Source organism: Carassius gibelio, chromosome B7, assembly GCF_023724105.1.
Source record: "Carassius gibelio isolate Cgi1373 ecotype wild population from Czech Republic chromosome B7, carGib1.2-hapl.c, whole genome shotgun sequence".
In the NCBI taxonomy this organism is placed as follows: domain Eukaryota; kingdom Metazoa; phylum Chordata; class Actinopteri; order Cypriniformes; family Cyprinidae; genus Carassius; species Carassius gibelio.
In genome coordinates this window covers 21,244,584-21,260,907 of record NC_068402.1, presented here as the reverse complement: position 1 = coordinate 21,260,907, position 16,324 = coordinate 21,244,584, and the positions used below count along the sequence as shown (strand labels likewise).

The window sequence follows — 16,324 nt, the reverse complement described above, 5'->3', positions numbered from 1 at the left end:
TGGGTAAAAGCCATTTTCCTTCCATTACATACTACCTGTGCATCGTGAATACTCTCTAAGTACTCTTTGCCCTTCATTTCTGTTCTGTATGACCAGACCAACGAACAAATCAGTTCTTTATTAAACATGATGTATGGAATGTTTTAATGGCACGTTGTTGCATTTGCTGTAATACAGGTATTCAAACACAAAGTTCATCTGAAGACATTCATGGATAAATTGAAATTCTCCTACTATAAAACAGATTATCACAACGACAGTATCATTTCGTATTTTCCCATGTTTTCACTGTTGACTTTGGCCACTCATCCATCACAATTAAAGAAATGATAGGTTTTCTATGCCACACAGTATCCAACCCCTTTGCTATTCATGAGAAAAAAAATGCTTTTCAAGAAATATTTGTGCATCTCCTGCAGTTCACGCTGCATTCGTCATTTCAGCTGTATCAGATGAACCTAAAGCTATGCTGTATAAAAGAGAGCTCCCGCTGCGTTTGGGAAAGAGGCACAGCCTCTTGTACTAAGCAAGCAGTCTCATCACAGGCAAAATGTAAAATATTCACAAGGCACTTGTCATTAATGGTTCTATCTGAACTATTGTTATAAAATAAAAGCTGTTAGCTGTTCCAGGGTCATTCTTGTCCCCATGTAGTACTATGCCCTGCACAGTCTTGGGTGACAGATAACATCTAACAAACAAGTACATTTTCATTGTTGGGTTTACATTCATAATCTGCCTGGGTTTGGCCAGCTCTGTCTGATGTTGTTTAAAGGAATAGTTCACTTGAAATTGAAAATTTGCTCACTTCCAGGCCATCTGAGATGTACGGTTAATGAGTTTGTGTCCTCTTTGGATCAGATTTGTGTGAAATTTATGATTTCATCAACTGCTCACCAATGGGTCCTCTGCAGTGAATGGGTGCTGTCAGAATGAGAGTCCAAACAGCTGAAAAAACCTTCCAAAGGTTAATATTGAAAACAATATTCCAAAGGTAATCCACACGACTCCAGTACATCAATATCTTGTGAAGCATAAAGTTGTGTGTTTGTAATGAACACAATAAGGTGTTTACCATTAAGGTGTTTTTTTTTTTTTTAACTGCAAACAAGTCTTCAATCCATATTGTTCATCTTGTCTGAATAAGGAGATAAATATGCACAGATCAAGCTCTGTTCATAAGCCAAAACAGTTCTAAAGAAGTATGCCGATGGATTTTCGCTTTGCTTCAAGATTATAAATTAATGGACGGGAGTCTTGTGGATTACCTTTGGATTATTGTGAGATTTTTATCAGCTGTCTGAATTCTCATTCTGAGAGCACCTATTCACTGCAGAGGATCCATCAGTGAGCCAGGATGTAAAGCTACATTTGTCCAAATCTGTTCGAAAGAACAAACAAACTCGTTTATATCATTGATGGCCTTATGGTGAGTACATTTTAAGCAGATTTTCTTTTTTTGGGTGAACTGTTCCTTTAATTACATATGGCTTTTGTGAAATGATGGACACACCCAGTCAAAGATGGATGTAGCCTACTATGTGTTATGCTGTGAGAAATAAATAGATCTCATTTCACATTAGTTTCCAACTCAGACATAACAAATTAACGACATCCTTGTGCAAGTTGTTTTCTCAATCTGTCTGGTTATTAGAAATAAATAAAGTTGTTTTTTTATGGCTATAGACTTTTTTTTTTTTTTAGGTTTGCATCTTTTCTCGACAAACTAGATGAAAATAATACTTCACAATTCATCATATCATTTATGTTGTGCATGTACCTCAAATTTGGCTTACTAGCAGAGAAAGACAAAATTGTTGCACTCTCCTTCACAGAGGAAAAACTGGGCACATCCAGCTCTTCACTGAGTACATTTTAACATAAAACACTAGCTGGTCCAAAAGGAAAACCTGCTAATATTTACAGACATCTTTATGAATGCTGTTGGTCTTTGATCTTTTGGTCTCTGATCTTTTGTTGCAGGGATGAGATGAATCACTTCATCATGGCTGATGGCCAATAGCTGAAATCTAATGTATAGGGGGCAGCAATATACAAGATGGGCACTTATCTTGAAAATAACACTTTTTAATCAGAAATGCTTCATAATTCAGTGTCTTGGAAAATAAATATAAAAATCGTACAGATTTAAAAATGAATCTCTAGCTCTTCAAATCTCCTTATAGATGTTTCTCCAATGTTGTTGTATTAGATTTATTCGAGTGATGAACAGAAGATTCCTTTTGCAGTCCAGATTTGACCTCTAAAAATACAAAAACAAAAGAAATCATGTCAGAAGCTTTCAAATAGTAATGTAAAGAATATACGTTAAAAACTTACAAAGTCGATTAAATAATTAAGTAGTTTAAATTCATTCTTATTCTAAATCTTATATGATTAAAACATCATATAGATATATGATTTAAAGGGATAGTTCACCCAAAAATTTTAATTCTATCAGTTAGTCGCCTTCATGTCGTTCCAAACCTGTAAGACCTTTACTCATCTTCAGAACACAAATAAAGATATTTTTTTATTAAATCTGAGAGCTTTCTGACCCTTCATAGACAGCAAAGGTCCTACCACGATCAAGGCACAGAAACGTAGTAAGGACATCATTAAAATAGTCCATGTGAGAAGAATTGTTGAATTAGTTGAAGTTGTCCTTTTTTGTTTTATTTCCGTGCAAAACAAAGTACCCTTGCTGTCTCTGCAGGGTCAGAAAGCTCTCGAAGTTCATAAAAAAATAATTGTGTTCCAAAGATGAAAGAAGTTCTTACGGGTTTGGAACGACATGAGGGTGAGTAATTAATTACATAATTTTTTATTTTTGGGTGAACTATACCTTTAAAATGTTTTAGATCAGTACTTTATTTTTAAAAATACATTTATTCATCAATGACACATACATTTTTTTTCAAAATAGACAGTAAATACATTTTCATTATTATATAAAAAAAAAAAAGAATTATGAAACAATGTATGCAACAGAACCATTTACAACATTGAATATAAGAAGAAATGTTTCTTGATCACCAAATCAGCATATTAGAATGATTTCTGAAGGATCATGCAATAATGACTGCTGAAAACTTAGCTTTGCTATAAAAGTAATAAATTACACTTTAAAATATATGAAAATAGAAAGCAGTTATTTTAATAATTTCACAGTGTTACTGTCATTTTTGATCAAATAAATGGTGAGCATAAGACACTTAAAAATTATTATTATAATTTTTTTTTTTAACTAACCAACGCCAAACGTTTTAATGGTAGGGTAATAGTCATGTTTGTGGTAATACTTGAATAGCTTACTGGCTATGCATTGCACTCGCGGCTTCTCCCACTGTCCATCTGTCATGCAGCGGATCACAGGTTTGTGGCGCTGTGTGAAGTTGTCACTGCACTGGTATCTAATTATAGAATTCACCTGATAACGATCTTTCTTGTTGCCAAATATCCTGGCATTCTCCACTTTAGGAGGCTGGTCACATGTCACTGAAAGAAGAGGAAGTCCAATTGAAAGTGAGTCACTAGTGATGCCATTTGTTTGTGTTTGGTGCTGAGCATACCTGGGCCTGTTTTGCATGTGAAAGGTAAGTGATAGTTGCAGGGCACGTCATTCCATTGGCCATTTTCATGCCAGATCATTACAACACAGTCTTCACCAGAGTTAAAATAATTGTCAGGCTGGTTAGGCCTCCAGTTCTCGTATTGCTAAGGAAAGGAAGAGAAAAATCAAGCATTAAACTGTATCTCAATCAAACAGTTTTATTATTAGAAATACAGCTTCTTAGCCAGAGCCGGGCTTACCAGCGGAGTCCCATCTGACCAGCGGAAGTCATTTTCCACCATTTTATCGTTCAGTCCAATCCACTGATAGTCTTGTGCGTATGCTGTTTCAAGAGGGGGATTGTTTGTAATCAGAAAAACAACACAGATACTTAGGAGCTAAAATACACAGACACACACTCACAGCTGATGAAGGTTTGCTCCTCTGGAGTGATGATGCTCACCAGGTGAGCGTTAAAGTTTCGACAGTGCTGCTCAGCGTCCAGCCAGGTCTCTCTCTCCGAAAAATGCAAGTAACAGTTGCCCTGAAACTTAGTCCAGCCCTCCTCACAGCTGTGCACATCTGAAGCAACATCACATGGCATATTTACCACTTTAACCAGATATCCTCTTAGACCACTATCGCAAGATGAATAGTCCTTGATACAGGCTTAATTTTCATTTTGACTTCATTTATTCATCCTCATGATCCAAACCCATACACAAACGCAAAGTTATTTTAATGAAACCAGATATATTTTTGTCCCTCCAATAAAAATCTAAACAAACTGACGTTTCAAAAAGTTTATAACGACATCATAAAAGTAATCCATATGTATTGAGCAGTTTAAATCAAGTCTTGTGAAGACACAAAACTGCTTTATATGATAAACAGATTTAATTGGACTTCTTTTCATACGTAAACATTGATCAACGCACATTCATAAAGCACATCAAACAAGGTCAACGGAAGCTCAAACGATGATAAAAAGCATCACTAATTCTCATGCATTTTGTGGAATCAGTGGAATGGACTTCCAGTTGAGGCACAGAAATCTCTCAGGTTTCATTAAAAATATCTTAAGTAGTGTTTAGAAGATGAACGAAAATCTTATGGGTTTTGAACAACATAAGGGTGAGTAAATAATGACAGAATTTTCATCTTTGGGTGAGCTTTCCCTTTAATACTTACTATACAGGCAAATAAGAAACAAATGACAAATGTATGATGGAATGTGCTTAGGGATTTGGATAAAGTCACTTTATCTTTCAGTGTTTAAAACCAGTGTTTTAAGTAAGTGACAAATGCCTTTAATGTGGCATAATATCAGCTTTTCAGATAAAGTGATTTTCCACAATCGTGTAAAAGTATTCCAGAAGACCGACGATTAAATTCCATATATTATGCCAAGAGAAACATCAAGCATAAAAAAAGAACAATTGAGATATTTCTAGTCACTGCTCAGATGGAAAATATGAACAGGACACATTCTGTTTACCTAAGACCCTTCCTGTCTAAGATACTTCTTGCTATATTTGTACAGTAACTGCAAATGCATCATTACATCCTTAATAACGCTGATGTTTAACTGCAACAGATTTCCATAAATGGACAGGCAAAAGTCTCTCTCACACACACACAAGCAAAACAAAACAAAAACCCTCACCAATCCTTATTCGACACAAATATGCCCTGTTTCCAGGGACTTTCATTCCACTACAGCATCATCTAGAGCTGTTTGTCACCTTAAGGTTGTTTTTGAAAGACCGTTAGTAGAATTAGCTGAAGCAGCCTCATACCAATCTCACAGTGGTCTCCTTCGTAGCTGGGCAGACATAAGCATTTGAAAGTGTCCTCTACCTCCACACAGGTGGCTCCATTGGCGCAAGGGTTTGAATGGCAAACATCAACCTCTGCAAATAAACGTTTAGCGATTAAAGCTGACTACTATGAAGGTGCCCTGAGGAAGGCCAAGCTTGGCACCATTGAATCAGAACTCTTGGAGCTGCTTCTAAACGAATCTCTTGCATAATTATACCATCAATATTTTGATGAGCTGAGAAGAGACACTCATTAAATTGTGGTAAATTGGAGGAGAGATCAGAGTCAGTTGCAGTTGCTGTAAGAGCGCTGACCTGGGATCAATTTTTTTGCCTCTCATGGGGTGAGCAGATCAGCACTCTTACAGTCCAAGACACAGAAGCAGAGTTCAGATTCATATGAAGATGGACGAGAAGTATGTGCATATACCAGGTGTTAGCAGGCGTGCTGATTAAACCAGACTGCAGCAAAGGCACAGCTGAACAAAAACAACACAGGTGAACAGTCACTGAAAAGATATCTGGAAACAAGAGCTGAGTTGAGAAGTACTTAACCACACATACATGCCACATAACCTGTAAAATGGACTGTGAGGACATAAATCAGGCAAGAGCAAACTGAACAGAAGTTATTCACAAAAAAAATGCAAAACAGTGAGACAATCATTTGATTCATTTGAACCCAAATATGAGCCTAAAAAAGCAACAACAGCTGTTAAAGGCAAACAGGATGGCTGTTCATAATAAGAATGTTTATCAAAATGTCCAATATTCAAAATACAGAATTGTAAAAATTAACCATAATTTATGTGACTGATTCAGTATCTGATTCAATTCAGTCTGACTCACCAAACTGGCACTCTTCTCCATGCTGTCCAGGTGGGCAGTGACAAATGCCCACACCATCCTTCACCGAACACACCCCAGCTCCACAAGGGTTTGGTTCGCATGGGTTAAGAGAAGCTATTATGGTTTTTGAGAAAGAAAGAGAGCAAAACTTGATGAAAAAACACATAGAAAGAAGAAGCAGGGTGAGAAGAAAAAAATATATAATATGATTCACCAATGAGTCAACCATTATTTTCATGCTACAGATAATTAGGCAGTATAAAAATTGTTTAGATTACACTTTTTTTTTTTATCTATTACCAGCCAGTAATAGATAATGAACTGATATGTTATATATCTCTGTTCTATATTTGAACAAATTTTACGCAAAAGGGATCTTACCGTTAATAGCAAATCCTTCCGTGACAGAAGGGCTCTGTAAAGAAGTAGGTTCTGTGGTAGAAGACAAAGCTGCAGAAGTAACAGTGTCAAGTTTACTTGTGATTCCCTCTGGTTCCGATAATGGTGGCAATGGAGGTCCTGCAGCATCACTGTACAAGCTAGATGGCCCTTGAGCAGATAGTACATCTACAGCATCACTGGAGTTCACTGTTGGCGTATCTTCAGTATCTAGGATCCATTCATGTTCTTGTCCACTAGCAAAGGCACTTTGGTCGTCTCCACTCCCTGAAGACAACCTGTTGGTGCCACTGTACTCCAACTCCCCCCTTCCTAGCTCCATGACTTGGAAGGGCTTGTTGGACATTTCCACCTGACCATTATTGGAGAAGAAGATGATATCACCGCTAGCTGATTCTCCTGATCTTTCCCCTGATTCAATGGCATAGCCTCCAGATGTAAATCCACTTCTCTCACCAGACCCAAACACCAAAAGTCCAGAAGCTTCCTGCTCACGAGGTTGTTCTGTGAGATCAATAAAGCCCGATCCCAAAAATGTCAGACCAGAAAACTCTAAACCACTCTCAGAGCCACTGTGGACACCGCTAACTTCAGATATATCACCGCTCATCCCAGAGATGTCACCGCTCATCCCAGAGACATCACCGTTCATCCCAGAGACATCACCACTCATCCCAGACCCTGAGATATGTCCTGATCCGCTGAAATCCACATGGCTTCCACTCAGTTCTTGTTCGGTTAAATGTGGAGCAGTGAACACCTTTACCCAAGGGCTATCCACCATGATGTCACCACTGCCATCGATTAATGAAATGCCAATTGATCCTCCAGAGGGAAGAATTCCTGATGGGAAACCACTAATTCCTGAGGACTCCTCGCTAGAACCTGATCCTGAGAAGTTGCCAGAAAGGTCTCCACTCTCGTCGCTTTCTCCTGAGCTGCTAGAAAAGTCTGAGGTAGATCCACTCTCTTCAGAGCTAAACCCTGACCCACTTCCTGATCCTGACCCAGAGGTGTCCAATCCAAAGAGCCCTGAGCCATGGCCAAAGGGAAAGGTCAGGATCTCTGTGCCTGCCTCCCCAGCCTCCTCAGGTCTTCCTGAAACTGATCCAACTCCTGATAAAATGGAGTCACTTTCTGTAAAGGTCACTAGGATATCTAAGCCACTGCCAGATCCTGAAGAACCTAAAGACCCGCTTGGCAGATCCCCACTCCCACTTGCCCCAGAGGAGTCTCCACTTGACACAAATGACCCACTCGGCTGATCCCCGCTCCCACTTTCCAACAGACTGTCATTGCCACTGGCCCCAGAAAAGTCTCCACTTGAAACAAATGAACCACTTAGCTGATCTCCGCTCCCACTGTCTAACAGATTGTCATTGCCACTGGCCCCAGAAGAGTCTCCACTTGAAACAAATAACCCACTCGGCTGATCCCCGCTTCCACTGCTCAACAGATCATCAGAGCCACTGATTCCAGAAGAGTCTCCACTTGACAAAAATGACCCACTCAGTTGGTCCCCGCTTCCACTGCCCGACAGACTGTCAATTCCGCTGGCCCCAGAAGAATCCCCACTTGAAATAGGTGACCCACTTGGCTGATCCCCGCTTCCACTGCTAAACAGATCATCAGTGCTACTAGCCCCAGAAGAGTCTCCACTTGAAACATGTGACCCACTTGGCTGATCCCCGCTCCCACTGCTCAACTGATCATCAGTGCCATTGAGCCCAGATGTGCCAGATCCAGAGGATTCCGCAGGGAAAGTAGTGGGAGCAACTCCTTCTGAGGAAACACAAAATCTAAAGTACTGCACCAAAATTAACACTGATCATGCATTAAAATACATAAAAAAACACATGGGATAGTTCCATTGAAGGGATAGTTCACTCAAAAATGTAAATTCTGACATCATTTTCTCACCCTCCTGTTGTTATTAACCTGTATGAATTTATTTCCTTTGTGTGAAATAAAACAATATACAGTACAGACCAAAACTTTGGACACACCTTCTCATTCAAAGAGTTTTCTCTATTTTCATGACTATGAAAATTGTAGAGTCCCACTGAAGGCATCAAGGGCTATTTGACCAAGAAGGAGAGTGATGGGGTGCTGCGCCAGATGACCTGGCCTCCACAGTCACCGGACCTGAACCCAATCGAGATGGTTTAGGGGTGAACTGGACCGCAGACTGAAGGCAAAAGGGCCAACAAGTGCTTAGCATCTCTCGGGAACTCCTTCAAGACTGTTGGAAGACCATTTCAGGTGACTACCTCTTGAAGCTCATCAAGAGAATGCCAAGAGTGTGCAAAGCAGTAATAAAAGCAAAAGGTGGCTACTTTGAAGAACCTAGAATATGACACATTTTCAGTTGTTTCACACTTTTTTGTTATGTATATAATTCCATATATAATTCCACATGTGTTAATTCATAGTTTTGATGCCTTCAGTGTGAATCTACGATTTTCATAGTCATGAAAATAAAGAAAACTCTTTGAATGAGAAGGTGTGTCCAAACTTTTGGTCTGTACTGTATTTTAAGAAAAGTCTTTTTGGTCCATAAAATGGAAGTCAATTATGGTTACCAAAATTCTTCAAAATATCTTCTTTTGTGTTTCTCAGAAGAAAGAATGTCATACAGGTGTGGAATCACATGAGGGTACCAGAAGAGACAATTTGACTTTTTTCACTTCTTATGGTAATTCAATGCCAATGCTAATTCAAGTTGTAAAATGCAACAGACTGTGATTCCTCAAAAAGTAATCTTTATGAATTACTGTAATACATCAAATATAACAAAATATATTTGAGCATTTCTTAAATAACAATTCAGATGTATGATTTATGCATATTTTTATCTTTATTGTCACTGACTTGTATATGTATCCTGAGCTACAGTATATTACCAGGTTTGAGAAGAGCAGGGAGGGATGTCACGCTCACTATCTTGTCCTCTGTCACCGTCATATTTGTTTCACTTTCATTCAGAGACAGATCCAGATCCACTGTATGTATAAAAAATATTTAAAGAATCATGTATTTTGTATAAACACTCATCAGACTTAATGTTTTACGTTAAAAATAAAATACACTGTATGATTACACTAGAGGTATTTACCCTTGATGCAGTATGCATCAAATTTGGAGTGCAGGTCAGGAGAGCCAGTCTGGTTGGGAAACTTGTAAACTGTGTGAATTCCAGCCTCCCCTCCACCACACTGCTGCCGCGGGTTATTGATGGAGTAACGTATACTTTGGTCAAGAAGCCAACCAGCACGGCACTTATCAAAGCCCTGCTTCCAAGCGGCATACAGGTCTCCTGTGGAGGCCAGGGAGGCATTCTTGCCCTGGCAGTAAGCCACTGCCTCACCATAAGTGAATCCCTCGAATGAACTTCCATGGAAAACTTCCCCTGAAAATGTAGAGACGCAGAGAGATTTGGTAATATTTCCTTCCAATGAGAGAATCCAGCTTTTTAAATTTGTTCTCTTTTGTTTCAATCTCAGAAATTTAAAATGGAATTAATTTATATTTATTTACCCTTTGTCCACTCAACAGTTTTTATCTATTTATGGAGAGCCTCTTACCCCGTAGCTTGTCCACATAGCAGTACACATCATAGCGTTCATCAGAAGAACGCAGTCCATAAGACCTCACACCAGGAACATGCTCCAAATCACCAGAGCATTTCTCACGTGGAGACACAATGGGATACCTGCATAAACATCATTTACATACATTGGTAAACATATGTGACCCTGGAGCACAAAAGCATTATAGCCAACAATACATTGTATGGGTCAAAATTATAGATTTTTCTTTTATGCCAAAAATCATTAGTATATAAAGTAAAGATCATGTTCCATGGAGATATTTTGTAAATGTCCTACCGTAATTATATAAAATTAACATTTTTGACTAGTAATATGCATTCCTAAGAACTTCATTTGGACAACTCTAAAGGCGATTTTCTCAATATATATATATTTTTTTTTTTTTTTGTTGCACTGCCAGATTCCAGATTTTCAAACAATTGAATCTTGGCCAAATATTGTCATATTCGAACAAAACATACATCAATGGAAAATTGACCCTTGTGACTGGTTTTGTGGTCCAGGGTCACATATATTCTTGCAGTATGAGGCAGGAAATTCCACTAGAACCATTTGTTATCAGCCCTGCCACAAATATTTTGCTTTACACTAATAAGTTTATATATGGTAAATATATAATCAAAATATTATAATTAATAACTTTATTATAACATAAAGTGAATGTGTCCACTGCTCCACATTTAAAAAACAACAACATTATAACATTATAAAATAGAAATAAAAACAGACACACAAACAATTGAAAGAAAACAGTTCAGCACATTGTTACAATTGTGCAGTTATTCACACCTGACAGTCTGATCTAACAGCCAGCCAGCGTCACATTGATGGTAACCAGACTCATATGCTGCCTGCAGTTGCTGGGGACTGGCAATGACTGCACCGATGCTCTGACATGCCAGTTGAGCCTCGACAAAGTCAAAAGCATAACGACCAGAGGTTGCTCGATAATGGAAGACCACCCCTGCAGAGGGAATTAATAACAATGGGTGTCAACAGATTTATCTAAGTTACATAGGTTTATAACACTTAATTGTCTTTTTCTAGTGCAAGATTCTTACATGCTATTCAAAAAGCTGTTACTCCAGTTTAATATACTAATTTGCATTTAGTCGAATTCAGCATTTAGACATTTGTTCACTGTGGTTGCGATATAAATATTTTGACACTGATGACAATATATATCATGCATTTTCATGATTTATCTTGGAAGAGGAACAGGAACAGAGTAACCCTCATAAACTTCATTGGTCTTTGTATGTGTTGTGTTATCATGATAAATTTGATCTGGGCAAATACTATAAGGTGAACTGAAACCACCAGGAATGAGATACATAAGGTGGCACACAGCAATAACTAAGAATTTTTACATATAGAATTAATATAAACCGTAAAGTATTGTGGTTTGCAGTCAATACATACATATGTCAAATGACAGAGAACAGAACAATGCCTCACATTCATTTTTACTGTGTTGATCTCATATTGATGCATACCTGTGGCGGACATGATGCCTTGGGTTTCATTCAAACGGGATAAATCAGAGGCAAGATCAATCCCATCAGTGACCACATCTAAAGTGTCCACAGAGCTGGGGGGTGGTAAAAGGGGCAGCTGGGAAATATTTAGTGCAGTATATGGAAACTCAACACTAGTAGTCACTGATGGCTTGTATGTTACAACTTCTCCCTGCAGTTCACCTGCTGTGGAGGTGGGCTTTAAAAAGACCTGGGGACTTTCTGTGATTGTGTTCACACCCGGTACACCATTGCTGGCTTCCGTGGTCATCTCTATATCGAATGGCAATAGGCCAGAACCTTCCTCAGCCATACCTAAATTAAAATATATGAACAATATACACCTGTCAGTACCTAATCAATTAGCACCAGCTATTAAACACACATTCTTGTGGATCACTAAGGATAAAACAATCAAGTAACATAAGTGTATGTGGATAAACAATCCTAAATGACAAAGAAGGAATAGCTAAATAATAGAGAATTTTGTACCAGAGTAGCAAAATGCATCATAGCGGGAGTCTGGGAGAGGGTAGCCGGTCTGATTGGGAAACAGATAGACGGTACGCACTCCCAGCAGGCCACCCCCACACTGCGGTCGGGCGATGTTGATGGGGTAGCGGACGCTCCGGTCTGCCAGCCAGCCTGCATTACAAACATCCATGCCACCCTTCCATGCCAGGTACAGCTGTCCTGTGGTGGCCAACTTGGCATCCAACCTTGCACACTCAGCTTCTGCCTCCTCAAAAGTGAATTTGTTAGGAGAAGTAGTGTGGAAAACTTTCCCTGTGAGATGAAATGGAACGTTTTTCAGCATTTCAATGTTCTTCAAACAAGGCATTATGTTCTCTGCCGTCTCAAACAAGTACCTGTCATTTTCTCAGCAAAGCAGTACACGTCATACGTCTCATTCACATCTCTTACTCCATACGTCCTCACTCCTGGAAACTCGTACTTGTCTCCGTAACAAGCCTCACGAGGATCATGAATAGGGTACCTTTATTCCATAACAAATAGCAATACTTCCATCAAATTTTCGAACAAAACTATAGAACATTAACTAAATATACATGAAAAAATTTTTGTTGTTGTGTTTTCGGGAAAAAAGCTACAGTAAACACGTTAACATATTCACTTCATTTCTTATACATTTAAAAAAAAATACAGTATATTCTGGACACCACAGCTGCCATTTTTATTATGTCTGTTTTTACATTGAAGGTAACTGACCTGACGGTCTGATCTGCAAGCCAGCCCGCATCGCACTGATGGAATCCCTCATCATAAGCTGCTTGGAGCTGCTCCGGAGTAGCAATCACTGCACTGTTTTGAATACAGGCTGCCTTGGCCTTCTCAAATGTAAGGGTATATCGTGTGGTGATGGCACGATAGTGGAAAACAATTCCTTAGCAAAATAAAAGTACATCTATGTCACATTTCTGAGAGAAAAAAAGCACACACATAAAGTAATAAAGTATTTTTCTCTTTAAGAATCTTCACACAAAAAGTACCTTGAACTTGAACGTCAACAACAGCATAGCTGTCCTCTATCCCATGCATGACCTCACAGCGGTACACTCCCGAGTCATTGGTATGGAGCTCAGTGATCTTAATGGAGGCGTCTGTGGGCGTCATGGGGTATGCAAACATGGTGATCCGGTCCAGATACCTTTTGTCAATGCTCACCACTCCTTCAGATGCCGTTAAAATGTTTGTGGTCTTTTCTTTGGTGACCAGACTCCATTTGATCCGGTGAGACAAAGGGGCAATGGTGGGCGCACCAGGGTCATTGACCGTGTTGTCCAAGAAGTAGCAGGGCAGAATTAATGTGTCACCCATCAAAGGCCGGAGAGGATGCTCATTGGGTATGCTGACTCCCAGTGTGCTTTCAGGCTCTGTGATAACATGTACAAGGTTAATAAAGGTTTTCAAGAAAACTAGCAATTTCAATATGTAACTTACACAACCAATACGCACCAGTGTTAAAGTAATCAAAAGACGCTGTGGCCGAGCAGACCCAGAAACACATACTCAGCGAAAGCAAGGACAGCATCGTTCACCTACAGGTTTAAAAGAATATCCATTAAAATGCAACTTATACTGTGCTTTCCTCAACAGATTTTATTCAGACAGCATATGCTGTGGACCAAATGTGGTTTTCCAAGATCATAACAAAGGTTCGGTAAAATAAGAGGTTTTTGAGAGAGAAACCCAACATGTAATTTTCAGTTCCCAAAATGACCACAGCAACAGTACAGTTCTCAAGCCAGAACAAGCTGGTCATATCTGTACCAGGCGGTTCGGGAATTAACTAGCCATTAATTACTGAATGTCGGCCATGCATGGATAGATAGAGATATGCTGTTGTTCTAGTTCACAGAGTTTGCCCTTACTTATCAAACATACAACATTTTAAAAATCTTTGCCAGTGTTGGCACGCTTTTAGGGGTGATGCTATATTTATTTGACTTGCTGCAAAGCATTCAACAGTGCTTTCTATACATAGCTTATCTACACATGCTGCTAGAACAGAGAGACACTTATTCTTAGCTTGTTAAACTAGAGCTTTTTATACACTATTCCATATCCAGTTTGTCCTCACCCACCTCTCCTTCTAGTCCAGTCCAAATCTAATCGTGTAAAGCAAACAACATAAAAAAAATCTGAGAAAGTGAGCAGCATACATGCTTACACTCTGTGACCAACAAGCCATTTTTAATGTATGAGGTATCGCAAATGATGTTAAATCTATTTAGAAGTATTAAGTCATTTTATATAAAGCTCAGAAAAAACAATTACGCTATCTGAAAAATGTGTGCAGGTGTTTATTTTAAAGTGCTCTGGACTGTGTTTAGAGAATGCACAAAGGAAAAAGACAGATAAGATAAAATCAGTTGCCAAAGTTGGTTTCATGGGAAAAAAGGCTTAATGGCTTATGTGTTGGTCTTAATTTAAGTCCTCCTTAAAGTGCAGTGTTTGTCCCAGTTAAAGCTTAAATAGAAATCATTCAAGATTTAGAAGTTCATAGAAAGATAAAAGACTGATGAATATATGAATCATTGCTCAAACTTGAAACGTTAAAAGTTGTGTGTTTCTGTCAAAGCCAGTAAACGAGACATAGAACAGGGATTAAACAACATTACCAGACAGAATCAATTAAATGTTGCAACAGTTAATCTCAGGATAATCCCCCAAAACAGAAATATGCTCAAATTAATTTTAAGCAATTCTTAGTCAACATGTGCCACCATGTGGATGTCAAAGGGTCAACAACAAAACTGTAATTTAGGGTCTTGCCATTATAAGTCAAACATAATAACCTATTTTGTAAATAAAATATATATTAGCCCACTTGGAAAAATGCTCTGATGGGTCAATTAATCCTGCTTAAGTATCAACAAACAAAGATGTCACTACAGTGTGCTTTATTTCTCTACGTCTGATCACGTACAGTTTGTGAGCAGGGCACAAACAATACATACAGTAGGTTGAAACAAGTACATTTAGATGCATTTCACTGACGATAAGTCATTTAGCCATTATACCTAGCCAGCAGCATTACAGGAGTAGGAAGAGTTAATGAATGAAACACAGCATTTTTCAGCCAATGTTAAAAAGGGCTTAAGACATAAAGTTTCATCTGAAATATCAGTTTCAGCGGATACTTTATAGTTTAATCTACATCTCGGATGGCCTTAGGATGAGTAAATGTATAAAGTAAGTGCAAGAACTGTCTCAGGAAAAGAAAAGGTACAGAGCTATCACTGGGACTGCTCCCTACCAAAGCTGAAACGTGTGCCTTCTTTACCACCAAATGATACATAATAATCTATATTTAAAGGTTACCTAGCGACAGTTTTTCTCAGAGTGTACTGAGAAAAGTGTACTGACAAGTTATTTGTCACTTTAGGTCAGGAAGGTTGCATATAACAACATCAGCATCTTAACAAGACATTAAAATATAAATTATGTTTTTTCTGTAATAATCAAATATAACTATATGACACGGTAGAGCAACCAAATTAACTTCAGTTCAATTTAAGCTAAGACAAAAGTATCTGAAATAGGTCCTATTACAAAACCACCTCCAGTCATGATTCAAAACGAAAAGTTATTGGTAAATAATAGTTATTCTTCACATTTATTATGATTATTCATTATATCAATGCTCCAAAATGCTAAGTTTTCCACATGATCAAATCTGATTCTCTTTACTGTCACTCTGTTAGACATTTTAGTGTTTAATATCAGCACGTATCAGAGAATAACTGAAGGTTCACAACTTTCAACTTGTAATCTCACATTACTTCAACAATTAAATCTACCCTGAGCATCTGAATTCATGTAATTGAGCCAGAAAGTGCTCACCTGTACAGCTAGCGAAACCACAACATAAAGCCAAACTGTACATTACCTGTAAGATGCAGTTTCCCTCTGAAACTCTTATATTCCTCGATTGCAGATGCTTTCCAGCTCTCTGATGGCACGCGCCTCTCTCAATCCAAACCCGTAATAAAAGTGTCGCGTGTGCAGTAAAGTTCAGAGGCGCTTCTGGCAGAAGACTGAGAAGCAGAA

At 38.5% G+C, this 16,324-nt stretch overlaps 1 protein-coding gene across 1 annotated transcript; it reads right to left on the bottom strand.

Annotated features, from left to right (window-relative positions):
* Positions 1-127: 127 nt before the first annotated feature.
* acana (aggrecan a) lies at positions 128-16,324 on the bottom strand. Its single transcript, XM_052561126.1, has 19 exons — positions 16,164-16,324; positions 13,727-13,809; positions 13,261-13,644; positions 12,980-13,154; positions 12,619-12,746; positions 12,242-12,535; positions 11,729-12,064; positions 11,022-11,196; positions 10,206-10,333; positions 9,737-10,030; positions 9,525-9,623; positions 6,604-8,403; positions 6,223-6,336; positions 5,353-5,466; positions 3,977-4,135; positions 3,814-3,896; positions 3,573-3,717; positions 3,316-3,498; positions 128-2,263 (listed from the first exon to the last, which is right to left on the bottom strand). Exons 2-19 carry the CDS (start codon positions 13,800-13,802, stop codon positions 2,181-2,183), a joined length of 4,770 nt encoding a protein of 1,589 aa, XP_052417086.1. The 5' UTR covers positions 13,803-13,809; positions 16,164-16,324; the 3' UTR covers positions 128-2,180.